Genomic DNA, 16,980 nt, shown 5'->3' with positions numbered 1-16,980 from the left:
AAAAGCTTTACAGACAAGCAAAAGCTAAGAGAATTCAGCACCACCAAACCAGCTCTACAACAAACGCTAAAGGAACTTCTCTAAGTGGGAAACACAAGAGAAGAAAAGGACCCACAAAAACAAACCAAAACAATTAAGAAAATGGTCGTAGGAACATACATATCGATAACTACCTTAAATATGAATGGATTAAATGCTCCATCCGAAAGACACAGGCTTGCTGAATGGATACAAAAACAACACCCATATATATGCTGTCTACAAGAGCCCCACTTCAGACCTAGGGACACATACAGACTGAAAGTGAGGGGATGGAAAAAGATATTCCATGCAAATGGAAATCAAAAGAAAGCTGGACTAGCAATACTCATATCAGATAAAATAGACTTTAAAATAATGTTACAAGAGACAAGGAAGGACACTACATAATGATCAAGGGGTCAATTCTAGAAGAAGATATAACAATTATAAATATACGTGCACCCAACATAGGAGCACCTCAATACATAAGGCAACTGCTAACAGCTATAAAAGAGAAAATCAACAGTAACACAATAATAGTGGGAGACTTTAACACCTCACTTACACCAATGGACAGATCATCCAGACAGAAAATTAATAAGGAAACACAAACTTTAAATGACACAATAGACCAGATAGATTTAATTGATATTTATAGGACATTCCATCCTAAAACAGGAGATTACACTTTCTTCTCAAGTGCACATGGAACACTCTCCGGGATAGATCACACCTTGGGTCACAAATCAAGCCTCAGTAAATTTAAGAAAATTGAAATCATATCAAGCATCTTTTCTGACCACAACATGAGATTAGAAATCAATTACAAGGAAAAAAATGTAAAAAACATAAACACATGGACGCAAACAATACATTACTAAATAACCAAGAGATCACTGAAGAAATCAAAAAGGAAATCAGAAAATACCTACAGTCAAATGACAACAGAAACACGATAATCCAAAACCTATGGGATGCAGCAAAAGCAGTTTTAGGAGGGAGGTTTATACCAGTACAATCCTCCCTCAAGAAGCAAGAAAAATCTCAAACAATCTAACCTTACACCTAAAGGAACTAGAGAAAGAAGAATAAACAAAACCCATAGTAGAAGGAAAGAAATCATAAAGATCAGAGCAGAAATAAATGAAACAGAAACAAAACAATAGCAAAGAGCAATAAAACTAAAATTAAAAATAAAAAAGGAGAAGTTACAATGGATACCGCAGAAATACAAAACATCATAAGAGACTACTACAAGCAGCTCTGTGCCAAAAAAATGGACAACCTGGAAGAAATGGACGAATTCGTAGAAAGGTATAACTTTCCAAGACTGAACCAGGAAGAAATAGAAAATATGAACAGACCAATCACAAGTAATGAAATTGAAACTGATTAAATATCTTCCAACAAACAAAAGTCCAGGACCAGATGGCTTCACAGTTGAATTATCAAACATTTAGAGAAGAGCTAACACCCATCCTTCTCAAACTCTTCCAAAAAATTGCAGAGGAAGGAACACTCCCAAACTCATTCTACGAGGCCACAATCACCCTGATACAAAACCAAAGATACTACAAAAAAGGAAAATTACAGACCAATATCACTGATGAATATAGATGCAAAAATCCTCAAGAAAATATTAGCAAACACAATCCAACAACACATTAAAAGGATCATACACCATGATCAAGTGGGATTTATCCCAGGGATGCAAGGATTCTTGAATATATACAAGTCAATCAATGTGATACATCATATTAACAAATTAAAGAATAAAAACCATATGATCATCTCAATAGATGCAGAAAAGTCTTTTGACAAAATTCAACACCGACTTATGATAAAAACTCTCCAGAAAGTGGGCATAGAGGGAACCTACCTCAACATAATAAAGGCCATATATGACAAACCACAGCAAACAACATTCTCAGTGGTGAAAAACTGAAAGCATTTCCTCTAAAATCAGGAGCACAACAAGGGTGTCCACTCTCACCACTGTTATTCAACATAGTTTTGGAAGTCCTAGCCACAGCAATAAGAGAAGGAAAAGAGATAAAAGGAATACAGATTGGAAAAGAAGAAGTAAAACTCACTGTTTGTGGATGACATGATACTATACATAGATAATCCTAAAGATGCCACCAGAAAACTACTAGAGCTAATCAGTGAATTTGGTAAAGTTGCAGGATACAGAATTAATGCACAGAAATCTCTTGCATTCCTCTACACTAACAACGAAAGATCAGAAGGAGAAATTAAGGAAACAATCCCATTCACCATTGCGACAAAAAGAATAAAATACCTAGGAATAAACCTACCTAAGGAGGTAAAAGACCAGAAAACTGTAAGACATGGATGAAAGAAATCAAAGACGACACAAACAGATGGGGAGATATACCATGCTCTTGGATTGGAACAATCAATATTGTGAAAATGGCTATACTACCCAAAGCAATCTACAGATTCAATGCAATCCCTATCAAATTACCAAAGGCATTTTTTACAGAACTAGAACAAAAAATTTTTTAATTTGTACAGAGAAACAAAAGACCCCGAATAGCCAAAGCAATATTGAGGGAAAAAAATGGAGCTGGAGGAATCAAACTCCCTGACTTCAGACTATACTACAAAGCTACAATAATCAAGACAATATGGTACTGGCACAAACACAGAAATATAGATCAATGGAACAGGATAGAAAGCCCAGAGATAAACCCACACACCTATGGTCAACTAATCTGTGACAAAGGAGGAGAGGATATATGGAGAAAAGACAGTCTCTTCAATAAGTGGTGCTGGGAAAACTGGGAAGCTACATGTAAAAGAATGAAATTAGAACACTCCCTACACCATACACAAAAGTAAACTCAGAATGTATTAAAGACCTAAATGTAAGGCCAGACACTATAAAACTCTTAGAGGAAAACATAGGAAGAACACTCTGTGACATAAATCACAGCAAGATCTTTTCTGAGCCACCTCCTAGAGTAATGGAAATAAAAACAAAAATAAACAAATGAGACCTAATGAAACTTAAAAGCTTTTGCACAGCAGAGGAAACTATAAACAAGATGAAAATACAACCCTCAGAATGGGAGAAAATATTTGCATACGAATCAATGGACAAAGGATTAATCTCCAAAATATATAAACAACTCATGCAGCTCAATATTAAAGAAACAAACAACCCAATCAAAAAATGGGCAGAAGACCTAAACAGACATTTCTGCAAAGAAGACTTACAGATGGCCAAGAGGCACCTGAAAAGCTGCTCAACATCACTAATCATTAGAGAAATGCAAATCAAAATTACAGTGAGGTATCACCTCACAGCAGTTAGAATGGGCATCATCAGAAAATCTACAAACAACAAATCCTGGAGAGGGTGTGGAGAAAAGGGAACCCTCTTGCACTGTTGGTGGGAATGTAAATTGATACAGCCACTATGGAGAACAGTATGGAGGTTCCTTAAAAAACTAAAAATAGAATTACCGCATGACCCAGCAATCCCACTATTGGGCATATACCCTGAGAAAACCATAATTCAAAGACACATGTACCCCAATGTTCATTGCAGCACTATTTACAATAGCCAGGTCATGGAAGCAACCTAAATGCCCGTCGAGAGACAAATGGATAAAGAAGATGTGGGTTGTGTGTGTGTGTGTATATATATATGTATATATATATATATATATATATATATATACACACACATACATACATACATATACCCAATGGAATATTACTCAGCCATAAAAAGGAACGAAATTAGGTCATTTGCAGAGATGTGGATGGACCTAGAGACTGTCACACAGAGTGAAGTAAGCCAGAAAGAGAAAAACAAATGTCGTACATTAAAGCATGTATGTGGAATTTAGAAAAATGGTACAGATGAACCGGTTTGTAACACAGAAAGAGAGACACAGTTGTAGAGAACAAACATATGGACACCAATGTGGGAAAGCTGGGGCGGGGGGTGGTAGGATGAACTGGGAGATTGGGATTGGTATATATCCACTAATATGTATAAAGTAGATAACGAATAAGAACCTGCTGTATAAAAAAAGAAATAAAATAGAAAAACCCCAAGATTTAATACTTTCAGTATTTTTAGAAAATGTAGAAAAATCATTTTTCTACTGGAAAAATAGAAAAAGTTTTCTTTTTAAAGTTAAAAGTGAAATAGCATCTTTTCTTTACAACTGTATATGGTTGGCAAGAAACAAACAAAAACAAAAAGAAAATACTAGAGATAGTTGTTTTGTCCACCCCTCTCCACTCCTGCCAGCCTCAATGTATTAATAAGACTATAAACATCAAATATAGAAAATGCTGATTCATTCTTTGGAAAGCTCTCCATTGAGTTAGTGTAGTTTGTTTCTGGCAGTCTTACTTCTTCAGATGAGACTTGAGATGTTTGCCAATATGCTGAAAGCGCAACCTCATTGCTCTTTCTCTGATCTCAGCATCCTAAGGTGGGTTTTCGGTTCTTGCCCACTTACATTATTTTCCCAGTAAGTTGAATGCATTTACATTGTTGTTAGCTTTTTTTTAAATCTTTTTATTTTACTTTATTATTTTTGGCTGTATTGGGTCTTCGATGCTGCATGGGGTCTTTTTCCTCTGGTTGCGGCGAGTGGGGGCTACTCTTCATTGCGGTGCGCAGGCTTCTCATAGCGGTGGCTTCTCTTGTTGTGGAGCATGGCTCTGGGCATTAGTAGTTGTGGCACACAGGCTCAGTAGTCGTGGCTCACGGGCTCTAGAGTGCAGGCTCAGTAGTTGTGGTGCACGGGCCTAGTTGCTCTGTGGCATGCGGGATCTTCCCAGACCAGGGCTCGAACCCGTGTCCCCGGCATTGGCAGGTGGATTCTTAACCACTATGCCACCAGGGAAACCCTGTTGTTAGCTTTTAAGGTGACATTTGAGCAAAATCCATTTTACTTTGGATGACTCACTACTTATTCTTGACCCTTTGATGATTCTGTTAATGCTAATTTTTTAGTTTCATATTTTTCCATTAGAACTGGTAAGACTCTGAGCTTATCTTACTAATTTCATCCTACCTATAGAATTCAGTGTGTCTGAATTTCAACTTGTTGAAATCTAGGAAACTTAAAGCAAAACTGAGAGGTTGTTTTGCAATTTTTAAAAAACTATCGGAACGTCTTTAAGATAAGCCCTATGATAATGAAATGTTCTCTTTAGAAGTATGCATCTATCGTTTGGGACTATTGACTTCTATATGTAAGACGTAATTCCTGCTAATGAGGGTATTGTTCAACAATGATTTTTGTATTTGTGCATGATACAAATAATAATTATTCTACTCATGTGCCAAAGACTGTGGTGTTTCTTATGTAATCTTGGTTTTCCTCCTTGTTCTTCCTTGTTTTCCTCTGTCTATAATTTATGCATATTTGTAGTTAAGTTAAAACTCTAATGTTGGGAGTATTTGTTAAGGAATTAGTTAACAGTGCCATCCCAAGTCATGAATTGACCAAAGAAATTTTGAGGAGATTTAAAATGAATACGGTTTTGTTTTTTTATTTGTAGTCCTCTAACTCTAAATTTTGCTCTATATGAAGTCTATATTTGTTCCCAATCAAGGAGTAAAACAGAGGAAAATTTAAAATACCCCCAGCTTTGGTTGGCAAAATAGAACTCAAGAGTGAAAAATCATCTCATACCAGCTTACACAGGATATTTTGGGATTTGGGTAGAGAGTTACATGGACAGACTTACGCCAGGCTACATTTTATAATTCAGCAACACTTTTTAAATAATTGATTTGTACTAAGTTGGTGGGGAGCCAGTCAAGAACTAACTACTTAGCATTATCCAGATAAGTTTTCTTTATTATCTCACTGCTTCTTAATAGCAGCATAACAGAGGAAAGTATATTTTAAAGTATTCACATACCCACTTGTCTGTGTAGGTTCAGTTTTCAAATGTTTTTCACAGTGAGTCACCTTCATTAGATTTCCAAAAATGACAATTTGAAGGACAGTCCTCATTTGGATGTGAGAGTTCTTATGTGCTTGTTAAAAATGAGTCCAGAAGGATTTGGGGGAGATGGTGGTAGCAGTGGCTTCAGAGTTTTCAATCTCTCTTGCCTTTGCCATTTTCTTCCCATTTGTAAAGTAGTTACATAAAAAGAGACAGAGATCTAGACAGCAAAACCAAACCTCTGGATAATATTTACAACAAAACTAGGTAATGGGATATCCCCCAAATAAATCTGGGTGGTAACAAACCACCACCAGTCACAAAACTTGCTACATATTATTGGGGAGGAAAAAATTTACCTCTACCCGTCTAGGTTCTTCTGACTGGTCTAATAATTAAATTGACGTGAGACAGACTAACAAGAGAAAATCAAAGTTTAATTTTGTGCATACGAGAGACTCAAAGAAGTGACCAAAGCAGGCAGTTTTGTACCTTTTAGGCAAAAAAACCCAATAACTTTGTGAAGAACCGACAAGACAAAGAAACTTAGGCTTGGCTACCAATTACGGAAGAATCTAAGCAGATGGTTCCCACAGGTTTCTCAGCCTTGAATTCCCTATTTCTAGCCATAAGGATGTTTCTCTGTGTCCTGGCGCAGGGAGGGTACCTTTTACGTGGGAGATTATTTCCTGCTTTCAGGGGGACAAAGAGTAGGGTCAGACTGTTCTTGCCCTGGCTGTTTCTCAATTAATTTAAACTAATCAATATGCCCCCTTTGGCATATTTTGGGGTAACAGAACATAGGAAAGAGTTAGAAATAAAAGAAAAATAATTTCAGAAATTAAGACTAATTAATTTTAGTCTTAATAAACAGAGCAGATAAATACCATAAAAGAAATAGAAGGTGAATAAGAGGCAAACCTTAAAACTTAAAAAGAAGTGAAGAAAGCAATATAAGGGATTCAAGAGAAAATGACAAATACTGAAGATAGGCCAAAAAAAAAGGACTGGAAGTATGGATAATATGAGTCCCTGAAGAAGAATCCCAAGATAAGGTAGAACAAATACTAAAAATAAAAATTAAAGGGACTTCCCTGGCGGTCCAGTGGCTAAGACTCCATGCTTCCACTGCAGGGGGCGTGGGTTTGATCTCTGGCTGGGGAACTAAGATCCTGCATGCCTCATGGGGGGGCCAAAGATAAAAAATAAAACAATAAAATAAAATTTAAAAACAAGGAAAACTAATCAATTCTACTTCCAAAAAAATCTTTTTGAAGAAAATCTTTCCTCCCTCAAAAAAAAAAAAAAAAAAAAAACCAGAAGAACAAGAAAAAGTGAATCTGTATACTGAAAGAGTATATTATGCCTGAGAACACTAACTCATAATGATCAACACTATGACATATTCTGGTAAAATTAATGGACTTTAAAATAAAAAAAAATCCTTTGGTCATTTAAACAAAAGGAAAAAATGACTTAAAAAGGAAAGAAAATTAAATAACCATCAGACTTTTCAACTGCAATACTTTATACCAAAAGAAAATGGAGGAACATACTTAAGAAACTCAAGGGAAAAATATATGAGCTAAGGATTTCATATCCAGAAAAACCAACTTTCTAGTAACTAGCAAAGGACACAGGAAATGCATCATCAACATGTAAGAGCTCAGGTAATATTGGTCCTATGAGCACTTCTTTGGGAATTAGTTAGAGACCAAAGTAACTAGACATAACATCCTATGGACTGATGTTGGAGATGTTGGAGGACTGACTGACGGAGAGCATTAACTATATTGTTACCAGTAGAACTTAAACTAAATGGGACAACAAGGAAGAGGCTCCTACTGGCCAAAGATGGGACAGTTTGAGCTTCAATAATGATAATATAGTTGACCCTTGAACGCAGCAACCTCCTGGAGAGTGGAAAATCCACGTAACCTTTACAGTGGGCCCTCCACATCCACGGTTTGTGTAGTGCTATAGTACATATTTAGTGAAAACCATCTGTGTATGAGTGGACCCGCGTCATTCAAACCCGTGTTGTTCAAGGGTCAACAGTAATTGCAATAGATCAAAACTCATCAAATATGTTAATGTATGAATTCATAATGATATTTTAAAATAATTTAAAATTGGTCTTCTTTGGAAGATGGTAGGAAACCAATTCATTACAGGGAAAATTGGTCAATAAAAGAGAAAAATCAAACATGTAATCCTGAATTTCCTGAATCAACTTTACTATTGAGTGACTAAATGGATGAGGGGGATGTCCTTAAAATTTTTTTTCAACTAAAAATGAATGGTAGAATTAGAATATCACCATTTTAAAGCCCTCATTGGATGGATATAGGCATTTAGCATGAAAGCTACTAGGATTATGTAAGAGAGATGACCACACATCATGTGTCTCCTATAATCCTACCAAACACCACTGATAATCTTGCCAGAAGAGCAAACCTGAGTCTCACTGAGTCTCATGCATTCTCTGGATCCAGCTGCCAATTTGCAGGATATCCAAAGGAACATGCTAAACTGCACCAAAAATATGCAGCCAGCAAAATCCTACTCTTGAAAACTTCACAGGTTGAATTGCCCGAGTTTCCAACAGAAAAATTGTAATGAAATGGCAAGTATGAAGAAGAAATCTGGTAGACTAAAAGTGACTTAAAATATATCAGATTTTTAAAAATGAGCTAGACTAAACTATAGTATCTAGAGACAAACATTGGAGTGATGAAACTATTTTTAAAACACAAGGAAGTTATTGTAAAAATGAGGATGCTGGTTTTAGAGAGGTGGGAAGCAGTTATGACTGGAATGAGGCTTCTGAAATGTCCAACAAAGTTCAATTTCCTGGGCTTCCCTGGTGGTACAGTGGTTGGGAGTCTGCCTGCCAATGCAGGGGACATGGGTTCGTGCCCCGGTCCAGGAAGATCCCACATGCCGCGGAGCAGCTGGGCCCATGAGCCATGGCCGCTGAGCCTGCATGTCCGGAGCCTGTGCTCCGCAATGGGAGAGGCCACAGCAGTGAGAGGCCCGCGTACCGCAAAAAGAAAAGTTCAATTTCCTGACTGGATGGTATTCACCATATAATTTATTTTATTAAACCAGGTGCCTGTTGTATATAGTTTTATATATCTGTGTTTTATTTTGCAATAAAAAGGATTAAAAAATAAAACAGTCCAATTACAACCATTTGAAGAGTGGTTATCTCTGGGTGACAGAAGAGCTGGCAATTTTAATTTTTCTCCTTTTTCTCTTCCATGTGTATTTTTTTTTCAAATTGTACTTGCACTGAACATGTCTTATATATGCAATTTGAAAGTTATAAAATGACATTTCAATATAAATTTTGTAAAACTCAGCCACAGGGTATCTTAGTAGTACTTTATTTAAAATAAAGGCAAAATTCAGACTATAATAATAGTTTAGTCAATGGCTATGGCTTCTTTTTCTTACAAAACTTAAGACTGTTCCGTTTTTCATGGAGAGGTGATATAGCTCTGGTATGGTGAAAAGACCCAGGTTTGCAAGAGCAGCTCTTGCCTTACTGACCTTGTCAGTCTGAATCCCTGAAAGCCTTAGTGTCAGTTTCCTTTTGGGTCAAAATAGTGATGATACTCTCACTGCCCTTGATAGTAAAAAAAAAAGATTGAAGGAAAGCTATTTATAAGGTGAGACTTCTGTGCTAATATATTACCCTCGTTACATCTAATGAGATCTACAAAGTCTTTTGTTCTTTTTATTTCTTTTCTTACAGCAATAAGTGAAAACCTAGTCTTTTGAGAAATGCATGGATAGCTTAACATGCTGGATAATTTTTGTAGTAACGAATGATCCTTTCGATTTCATCTTCATATCATAATATCAATAGTTGTTTGCTTTAAAAAGAACAAGAATAACTCTGTCTCCATACTAGCATGGAGCCAGAGTTGAGTTTGATGATATTCATTATGCTAGGTGGGTGGTCCTCTGTTCAGCTTTTTACCAAACTGTTGCTCTAGCACCTTCAAACAGAGAAATATTAGGTACTGTTATTAGATAGGAAATTAGATCAAATATGTACAAATATATTTAAGCCTTTTTTTTTGGCCACGCCACGCGGCATGCAGGATCTTAGTTCCCTGACCAGGGATTGAACCTGCCCCTCCAACATTGGAAGTGCAGTGTCCTCACCGCTGGACTGCCAGGGAATACCCTATTTTAACCTTTTTTGGTGAGAAAATAGGCATAATTCACTTTCTTGGCTCTATCCCAGCTAAAGAATCACATTCCTGTGGGCTGAATTACTTTTCACTTTTCCTTTTAATATTGCATAAAGTTTATGGCATTAGTGAATTTAGTGCCCTTAGATTACAACTGCTGGTGGTAGTTTTTTTTCCTCATTAGCACTGTATATGAGAATGCACTCATTTTTTCTGAATATCAAATTTGAGCATTATCTGAAACCCCTGCTATAACTTTCTGGGGGGCAGGTAGGTGTTTTTTGTTTGTTTTTTTGTTGGTCGGTTGGTTTTGCTTTTTTCTTCCATGTCCTGAATGTATTTAGCTAAAGAATGTGTGATGCGGAATTGGACTTGTACTTTTAATGATGTGTCATTTTTTTCCCAAGCAAGAGTTCACATTGAAACCAAAATAGAGATAAGCTAGAAGAACATTATACTAAGTAAAAGAAGCCAGTCACAAAAGACCACATGTTATTTGATTCCATTTATAAGAAATGTCCAGAATGGACAAATCCACAGAAACAGAAAGTAGATGAGTGGTTGCCAGAGGCTGAGGGGAGGAGATGGGGGTGGGGAGAGGGGTGGGAATGATTGCTAATCGGTACAGGCTTTCTTTCTTTTTGAGGTGATGATGATGTTCTAGAATTAGATTGTGGTGATGGTTGCACAGCGCCATGAATATACTAAAGGCCACTGTATTGTACGCTGTCCTGGCTGAGGCAGACTGGCCCGGTGCCTTGCCCACCTGGCCTTTTCTCCCACCCACCCCACTCAGGGCTGCCTGAGTTAAAGACCTGGATATGGCTTGAAAATCACTGGCCCGAGCAATAAAAACTTGCTTATTGCCAGATGGAAATGGACCAAGTAAAAGCTGGAGGCCGTTACTTCTTTATCTCCTTGTATATTATCAGTGTGTTAAGGACACACATAGAAATAAATTGGGTCATAAATGCTTATTATTGCATGGGGCCTTCTTTTTGTATTTCTATCATGGAAAGCTTCTTCCTTTTTTTGTCTCTTTACCAAAACATTCAGGATAAACATATGTATAAACTTAATGATCTGTGGTTGTGATACCCATTGCTAAAAGTCCAAATGTCCTTTATAGTAGTGATATATCCTTTTGGCTTTATTCTCTGTAGCAGGCATTGTGTCTCTAAATATTGCCTTCTTTACTCCCAACTGTGTTCTGCTTCTTTCTCCTGTTCTGCCTGGTTAGATTTTAATACCCCCAAACCATCCTCTTATAGCAACCCTTTTTCCTCTACAGAGTGCCTTGGATTTTTTTTTTCCCCCCGTTAATAGCTCATTTTCTACACTTTATATTTGGGAGGGTCTGTATCTATATAACTGCAGGTATTATATAGTTTTTTCTTTGTTATTCAGGAAAAGATTTGACATTGTGGGTCTGATAGCAAGGCCTACTGATAATGTGGGCTTTGCTTGCTATACATATCCTTTTAAATAAAGCAAAGATTGATGTATAAATAGCTTGGGCTGATTTATGTTTCCTCTCTGCTCTGCAAGCTTAGAGAATCAAAAGTTTCCTTAACTGTTTTCTAGAAGAAGACATATTTAGGTGGAATGGGAGCAAATAGAAAGTAACAAAACCATATAAGCGTTGACTCAATTCAGTTGTTTTAAAAAATAATTACATTTTGCTAAACTTCTATTTGCAAAACAAGTTTGCCTGAGTCTTGGGCATGCTTGTCATGAGGGAAAAGACAGACTGGGGAGGGTGCAAGGCCTGGAGGGAAGCAGGTGGCAGGTAAGTCAATATATTTAGTACTCAGTTTGTTATCATAGAAAAGTCCTCTGGTTTCGCTTTGTAAAGAGGTTGGCGTGAGGTCTGTCTAGCTGTAGAAGGGATAGCCAGCTAGGAGTCAGATGACCAAGGTTTCAGTTCAGTTCTGCACACATCAATATTTTAAATACACTTTCAGAAGGACTAAAGTTGATGTCTGTTTAACATATTCCAAAAAAAAACTAGAATTGATGATACAGAGTAGAAAACTGGGGCTCAGAAAACAGTTCATTGAGTGGATGAGGGCTTGGGAGTTGGGATAGATTTCAGCCCACCTCACCCTAAATGATTAGTAACTAGTCATCTTGAAATGCTTCTTTAAAAAGTCACATTTTATATGGCCATTAGTAATTTAGTCCATGTCGAATAATTATATATTTGTATGGTTGGAAAAGAACAAGAATCTGACAGTATTTCTTGCAATACAGAGAACCAGTGTGGCCCTGCACTTTCTCTCTTGTGTATTTCTCTTTTCTAGATTACAATGTATGTTGACTTGTACAGGCTGTATATATAGCTCAGCCTGATTTATTCACCTTAGTTAAAACCATATAATATCCAGAATACTTCATCATCACCAAATGTTTAGTAACATATTGCAGCTTTTTTAGTGAAAGGAATCAACCAATAAGATTGCCAAAACTAATTTTACTTTTAGACCCGATTTTTAACATATTGGGGAAATTATCTACTTATGGTTTATGCTCAACAGAAAATTTAAAATTGTAAACTAATTGCTGGATATATTTAATGATGAGTCCTGAGTGCCATGTGTTATGACCTTGTGCGCTATTCCAAAAATACATAAAGCTACTGAAACTGTGGTCATGTAATTGCATCAGTTTACATCTACTCTAATTTGATTGTAGATAGTTGTCTCCTTCCTTCCATTTTAATGAGAAAAGTGTAATTTTCTCAACCTCATAGACAACATCTGGGGAAGATGTACGGGACTTCACAAAGGTGCTGAAGAATAAGTTCCGATCGAAGAAATACTTTGCCAAACATCCTCGGCTTGGCTACCTGCCTGTCCAGACAGTTCTTGAAGGTGACAACTTAGAGACGTAAGTTTAATTTTACTAGTAAAACTTGTATTTGTATATGCTCTTATATCTGCTACTTTTATGTTAGTGACAAAAGAGAAATCTGATACCAAAAAAGAATTTGTGTTTTGGTATAATGTTTCATTTTAAAAGAGGTAAAATAAACTTGGAATCAGTCTTCACAACATGAATTTTGACTGTTTGCTTTTGATGGTACAGCAAAACTTCCAGGTTTAATTTTGCCTGTGTTCCTAAACATGAAATAGACAAAATTTCTTAAAAGTGTATAATTTGAGTTTACAAACATAAATGAAACAAAGCTTCAAGTAACAAAATTACTTTGGGATTATAAAGCAGAGAATAGCAATTTATAGCCTGAAATGAAAAGAAAAAGAAATTTTAAAGTGAGCCAGAAGAAATGCAAGAGCAAATTTTAAATTACTAAACAATTATACATCAAGATCAAAGTAAATATGATTTTAAATCTTTGAATCACTTTTTAAAAATATCAGCATAAATATGCCTGCCAAGGCAATTTTCTTGTGCTTGAATCTTGGGGGGAATTAACTTTTATTGCTAATCATAGCAGAGTGCCTAGTCGTAAAGAATAGTGAAGTTCTAGTTACAGAAATATGCCCTCTCAAATAACTACAGAAGAGAAGCTCCAAAGTGTGAAGTATGGAGTTTCCTACATTATATAGTAGAGAAAATTGTAATAAGAAGTATAAAAATGTGTTGACATTTAACCTTCAAAACTCATAATTCATTTTATTGTGTATATGAGAGATAATCAGAGAATAGTAATCGTCCAGTGTATTATGACAGTCCATGTCTCAAAGATGTCAAAATAGAGGGATAGACTATTTAGTCCAATTTTTTTTTCCATATAAAACCCTATAGACCAGGGGTTTGCTACATTTATGTGCAGGTTTTTTTTTTTAATTTGTTGAACTGCTAAGAAGTAGAAGAAAGACCACAGCCAAAGCATAGTAGGTATTTTTATCCCTCTATAGGTAACATTATGGGTGTGTAACAGAAAGAAATACAAAGCAGCTGTATATGTAGATAAAAATACCACATACTCATTTAAAGCCTACCAAGAAATTCAAACTTTTTGATAACCTTGCTTGATTTCAAATTCTGTACAATTAGGATATATGCCTCCCAGTCATTTTTTCCACAGTACATTTTAGAAGAAATTTTATTGAAACAATTTCAATTTAAAGGACACTACTCAAATACTTAAAATCCATAAGGAAAGGTATATTTTTGGTCCTCTGTTTTGTGGGTAGATTTTTTTTCTTTTTTTTCAAAAGTGTATGATAATACATTCTTATTTGTTTTAGTATCCAATATATAGCTTAACTATGCTGAACACCTTCTAATAAAGACAAAATTTTACTTATCTTGGTATCAGATCTAAATAACCTTTGGAGTAGTTGCCTGAAGCATAGAATTATCACACAGTGCTTTTATTTATAGGATACTTTGATAGGTTTGAAATAGTGATGTGCCTTTCACTCTTTGGATAAACCATTTGGGACCATTTATGTCCCAGATATCTGCATCCTTCATATGAATCATACAGATAGATAGATCTTTTAAACTCCTTTTAAGCAATTTTGATAATTTGCCTTTCACTGTCAAAGTAATCACTGACATCAATCATTCTATTCTGGGTGACTCAGTGAAAGTAAAAAAGAACAGAAAAGTGTGCCAAATAATTTTGTGCTATGATTTTTGGCTGTAACTCTGAAGATGCTTCATTTTAGCTAACATAAATTTACCAGCATTGTCAGTGAGAGGAAAACAAGAGAAAGAAAAGAAGGAGTGTAAGATTAAGTCAGATGTCACAAGATCGTTTTTGAAAAAGATTTATGAGCTACTGGATACATTGGGTAGGTTTTCTTCTTTTTTCACTCCTAGGATGCGTTCTTGGAGTCAGTATAGTTCATTTTTCTACTGAGCCCTTTCCAGTACAGGGCCACTTAATCTTCTGGTGTAACAATTTACATGAGTGGGTAGTAAAAAATTTGATTTCACTTATTCTCCTATTTGTGGGAAGAGAACATTGGAGAAAAACCAGCAAAGTGGTAAATGTGTTGAAGTTATATATGAAGCTGATTAGAATTTTCTTTTGCTTCTTTCTCTTTCATCTCTGCAAAATGTAAGGTCTTATCCCCTATCCAGTAATTATACATGCGTGCGTGGAGGGGATTTATGGGAAAATTAGTAAAAGAAGGTAAACAAATCCATGATTAGGCTTGTTCGATTAATTTTATAACTATGCATGATTTTTTTTTCAAAAAGTAAATCTAAATAAATGAGTAGAGCTTGATGAAAGAGTTACCGTTGAAAATAAACCTGAGAAACAGGCTCAAAGAGTGACAAAGAAATTTGAGAATTGAGTGAGATTTACTGGCCAAAAAGGTTTCCCTGAAGATTAAAAGGAGTAAAATAGACACCTCTCCCTGGTATTGGTTAAGGTGGAGTAGATGAGTTTCATGTTTTTTTAAGTTCTTACTGTAGCAAGAACCAATTCATAGTAAGTAGAATTATGGTTGTGGGGGCATTGCACTGGCAGGAAGTGACAGCTAACCTGGAGAACTGAAAGAGTAATAGGGCCAAACGCTCAGTGTTTGGTGCCTGGGGAGGAGAGGGAGAGTTTCAAGCCAAGGCAAACATTTTCAAAAGCCTGAAGACAAGATTGTTTCAGAAACTGGGATGGGAAGTAATGAAAATGGAGAGAAAAGCAAGAACCAGATAATGAAGGACCTTGTAGGCCATGCCACGGTGTTTGTAGGTTACCTGAGAGCCGTGGGGAGCCATTGAAGATTTGTATGTTAGAGCACACTGGGACTGCACTTACTCTGCCTGGGGAGAAATGGACTTCAGAAGGCAAAAATGTTGGAAGCATGAGGAACAGTCTGCTGAGAATTTAAGGCACCAAAGGAGTCACGAAGTTCTTCAAAGAAAGTCTGGGTTATATTTCATATAACAGTAGTAGAGTCAGATTCCTTCCATATTAGTGTGTGATTAACCAAACTCTGTTCAAACACTACTCTGGAAAGCAGGGATAGGCCGCATTATGAAGTCCTGGCTAACACATAGATTGGTCTTATTTTTAACCCCCTTTAATCATAGATTCTAACAATGCAGGGAGAATATTGCCCAGTTTTCCTCTTCTAGAATTAAATGAAAAAGCTTATCACTTAACATTTTTTTCTGCAAATCAAGGTACTTTGAAGTCAATAAAGCCTAAACTTTTGGGTTTTTTTAATCTTTATTTCTTTTCTTAGAAATTTTCACAATATATAAAAAACTTTCTCTTGAGAAACTTCAATTCAGCTTTCTGCCTCTGCCATTCTTATCTTAGTTCAGTGAATCACTATTGTGCTAACTGAATTAACCTTACAGGAACCAGTCAAGCAGTTTCACCAAGCTTTTCTGAGTTCAATTAAGATCAAAAAGTACATATGTTTCTTACATTTAAAGCTCACAGCGAATGTTGTAGTACACTTGAATTTTAGAAATGGTCTCTCAAGCAGTTCCTATTTTTTAGAAAGTGTATAGCAAATCATTTACCTGACACTTACCATACATATTTCAGAGTTAATGAAAAGTGATGTAAAAAGACTATTGAATAATACTGTTTTGTTGTTGTTGTATCTATTTTATACATGGGTAATTAAGTCTATTTACAGTATAGATGTTCTGACAAACACAGACTGAATAAATGCCTGTTTCTGAAAGTAGGTCCAAAGAGTCTCAGTTTTCCATCCCAATAAGATGACCTTCCATCTTCTTTTAACCTTTGCTATGCAGACATCAACTCTTGCTTCCCAGTAGGAGATAATGAGATCATTAACTTTTTCTTGAGTATGTATCTGTAATAGAAATAGGAGAATCAAGTAGATCTAGAATAATTTAAACTTTC

At 36.0% G+C, this 16,980-nt stretch overlaps 1 protein-coding gene across 6 annotated transcripts in view; it reads left to right on the top strand.

Annotated features, from left to right (window-relative positions):
• The window catches only part of UTRN (utrophin), a gene marked incomplete at both ends in the record, with an annotated part of 495,417 nt that overhangs the window by 447,960 nt on the left and 30,477 nt on the right, over positions 1–16,980 (top strand). For all 6 annotated transcript variants that reach the window (XM_082855593.1, XM_082855592.1, XM_082855591.1 and 3 more), the window contains one exon: positions 12,928–13,064. In XM_082855593.1, coding sequence (XP_082711719.1) covers positions 12,928–13,064 — 137 coding nt within the window. The remainder of the gene's footprint in view (positions 1–12,927; positions 13,065–16,980) is intronic.

This window comes from Leucopleurus acutus (assembly GCF_964270905.1).
Source record: "Leucopleurus acutus genome assembly, chromosome: 15".
Lineage (NCBI taxonomy): Eukaryota > Metazoa > Chordata > Mammalia > Artiodactyla > Delphinidae > Leucopleurus > Leucopleurus acutus.
This window is presented reverse-complemented; position numbering and strand designations above follow the sequence as displayed.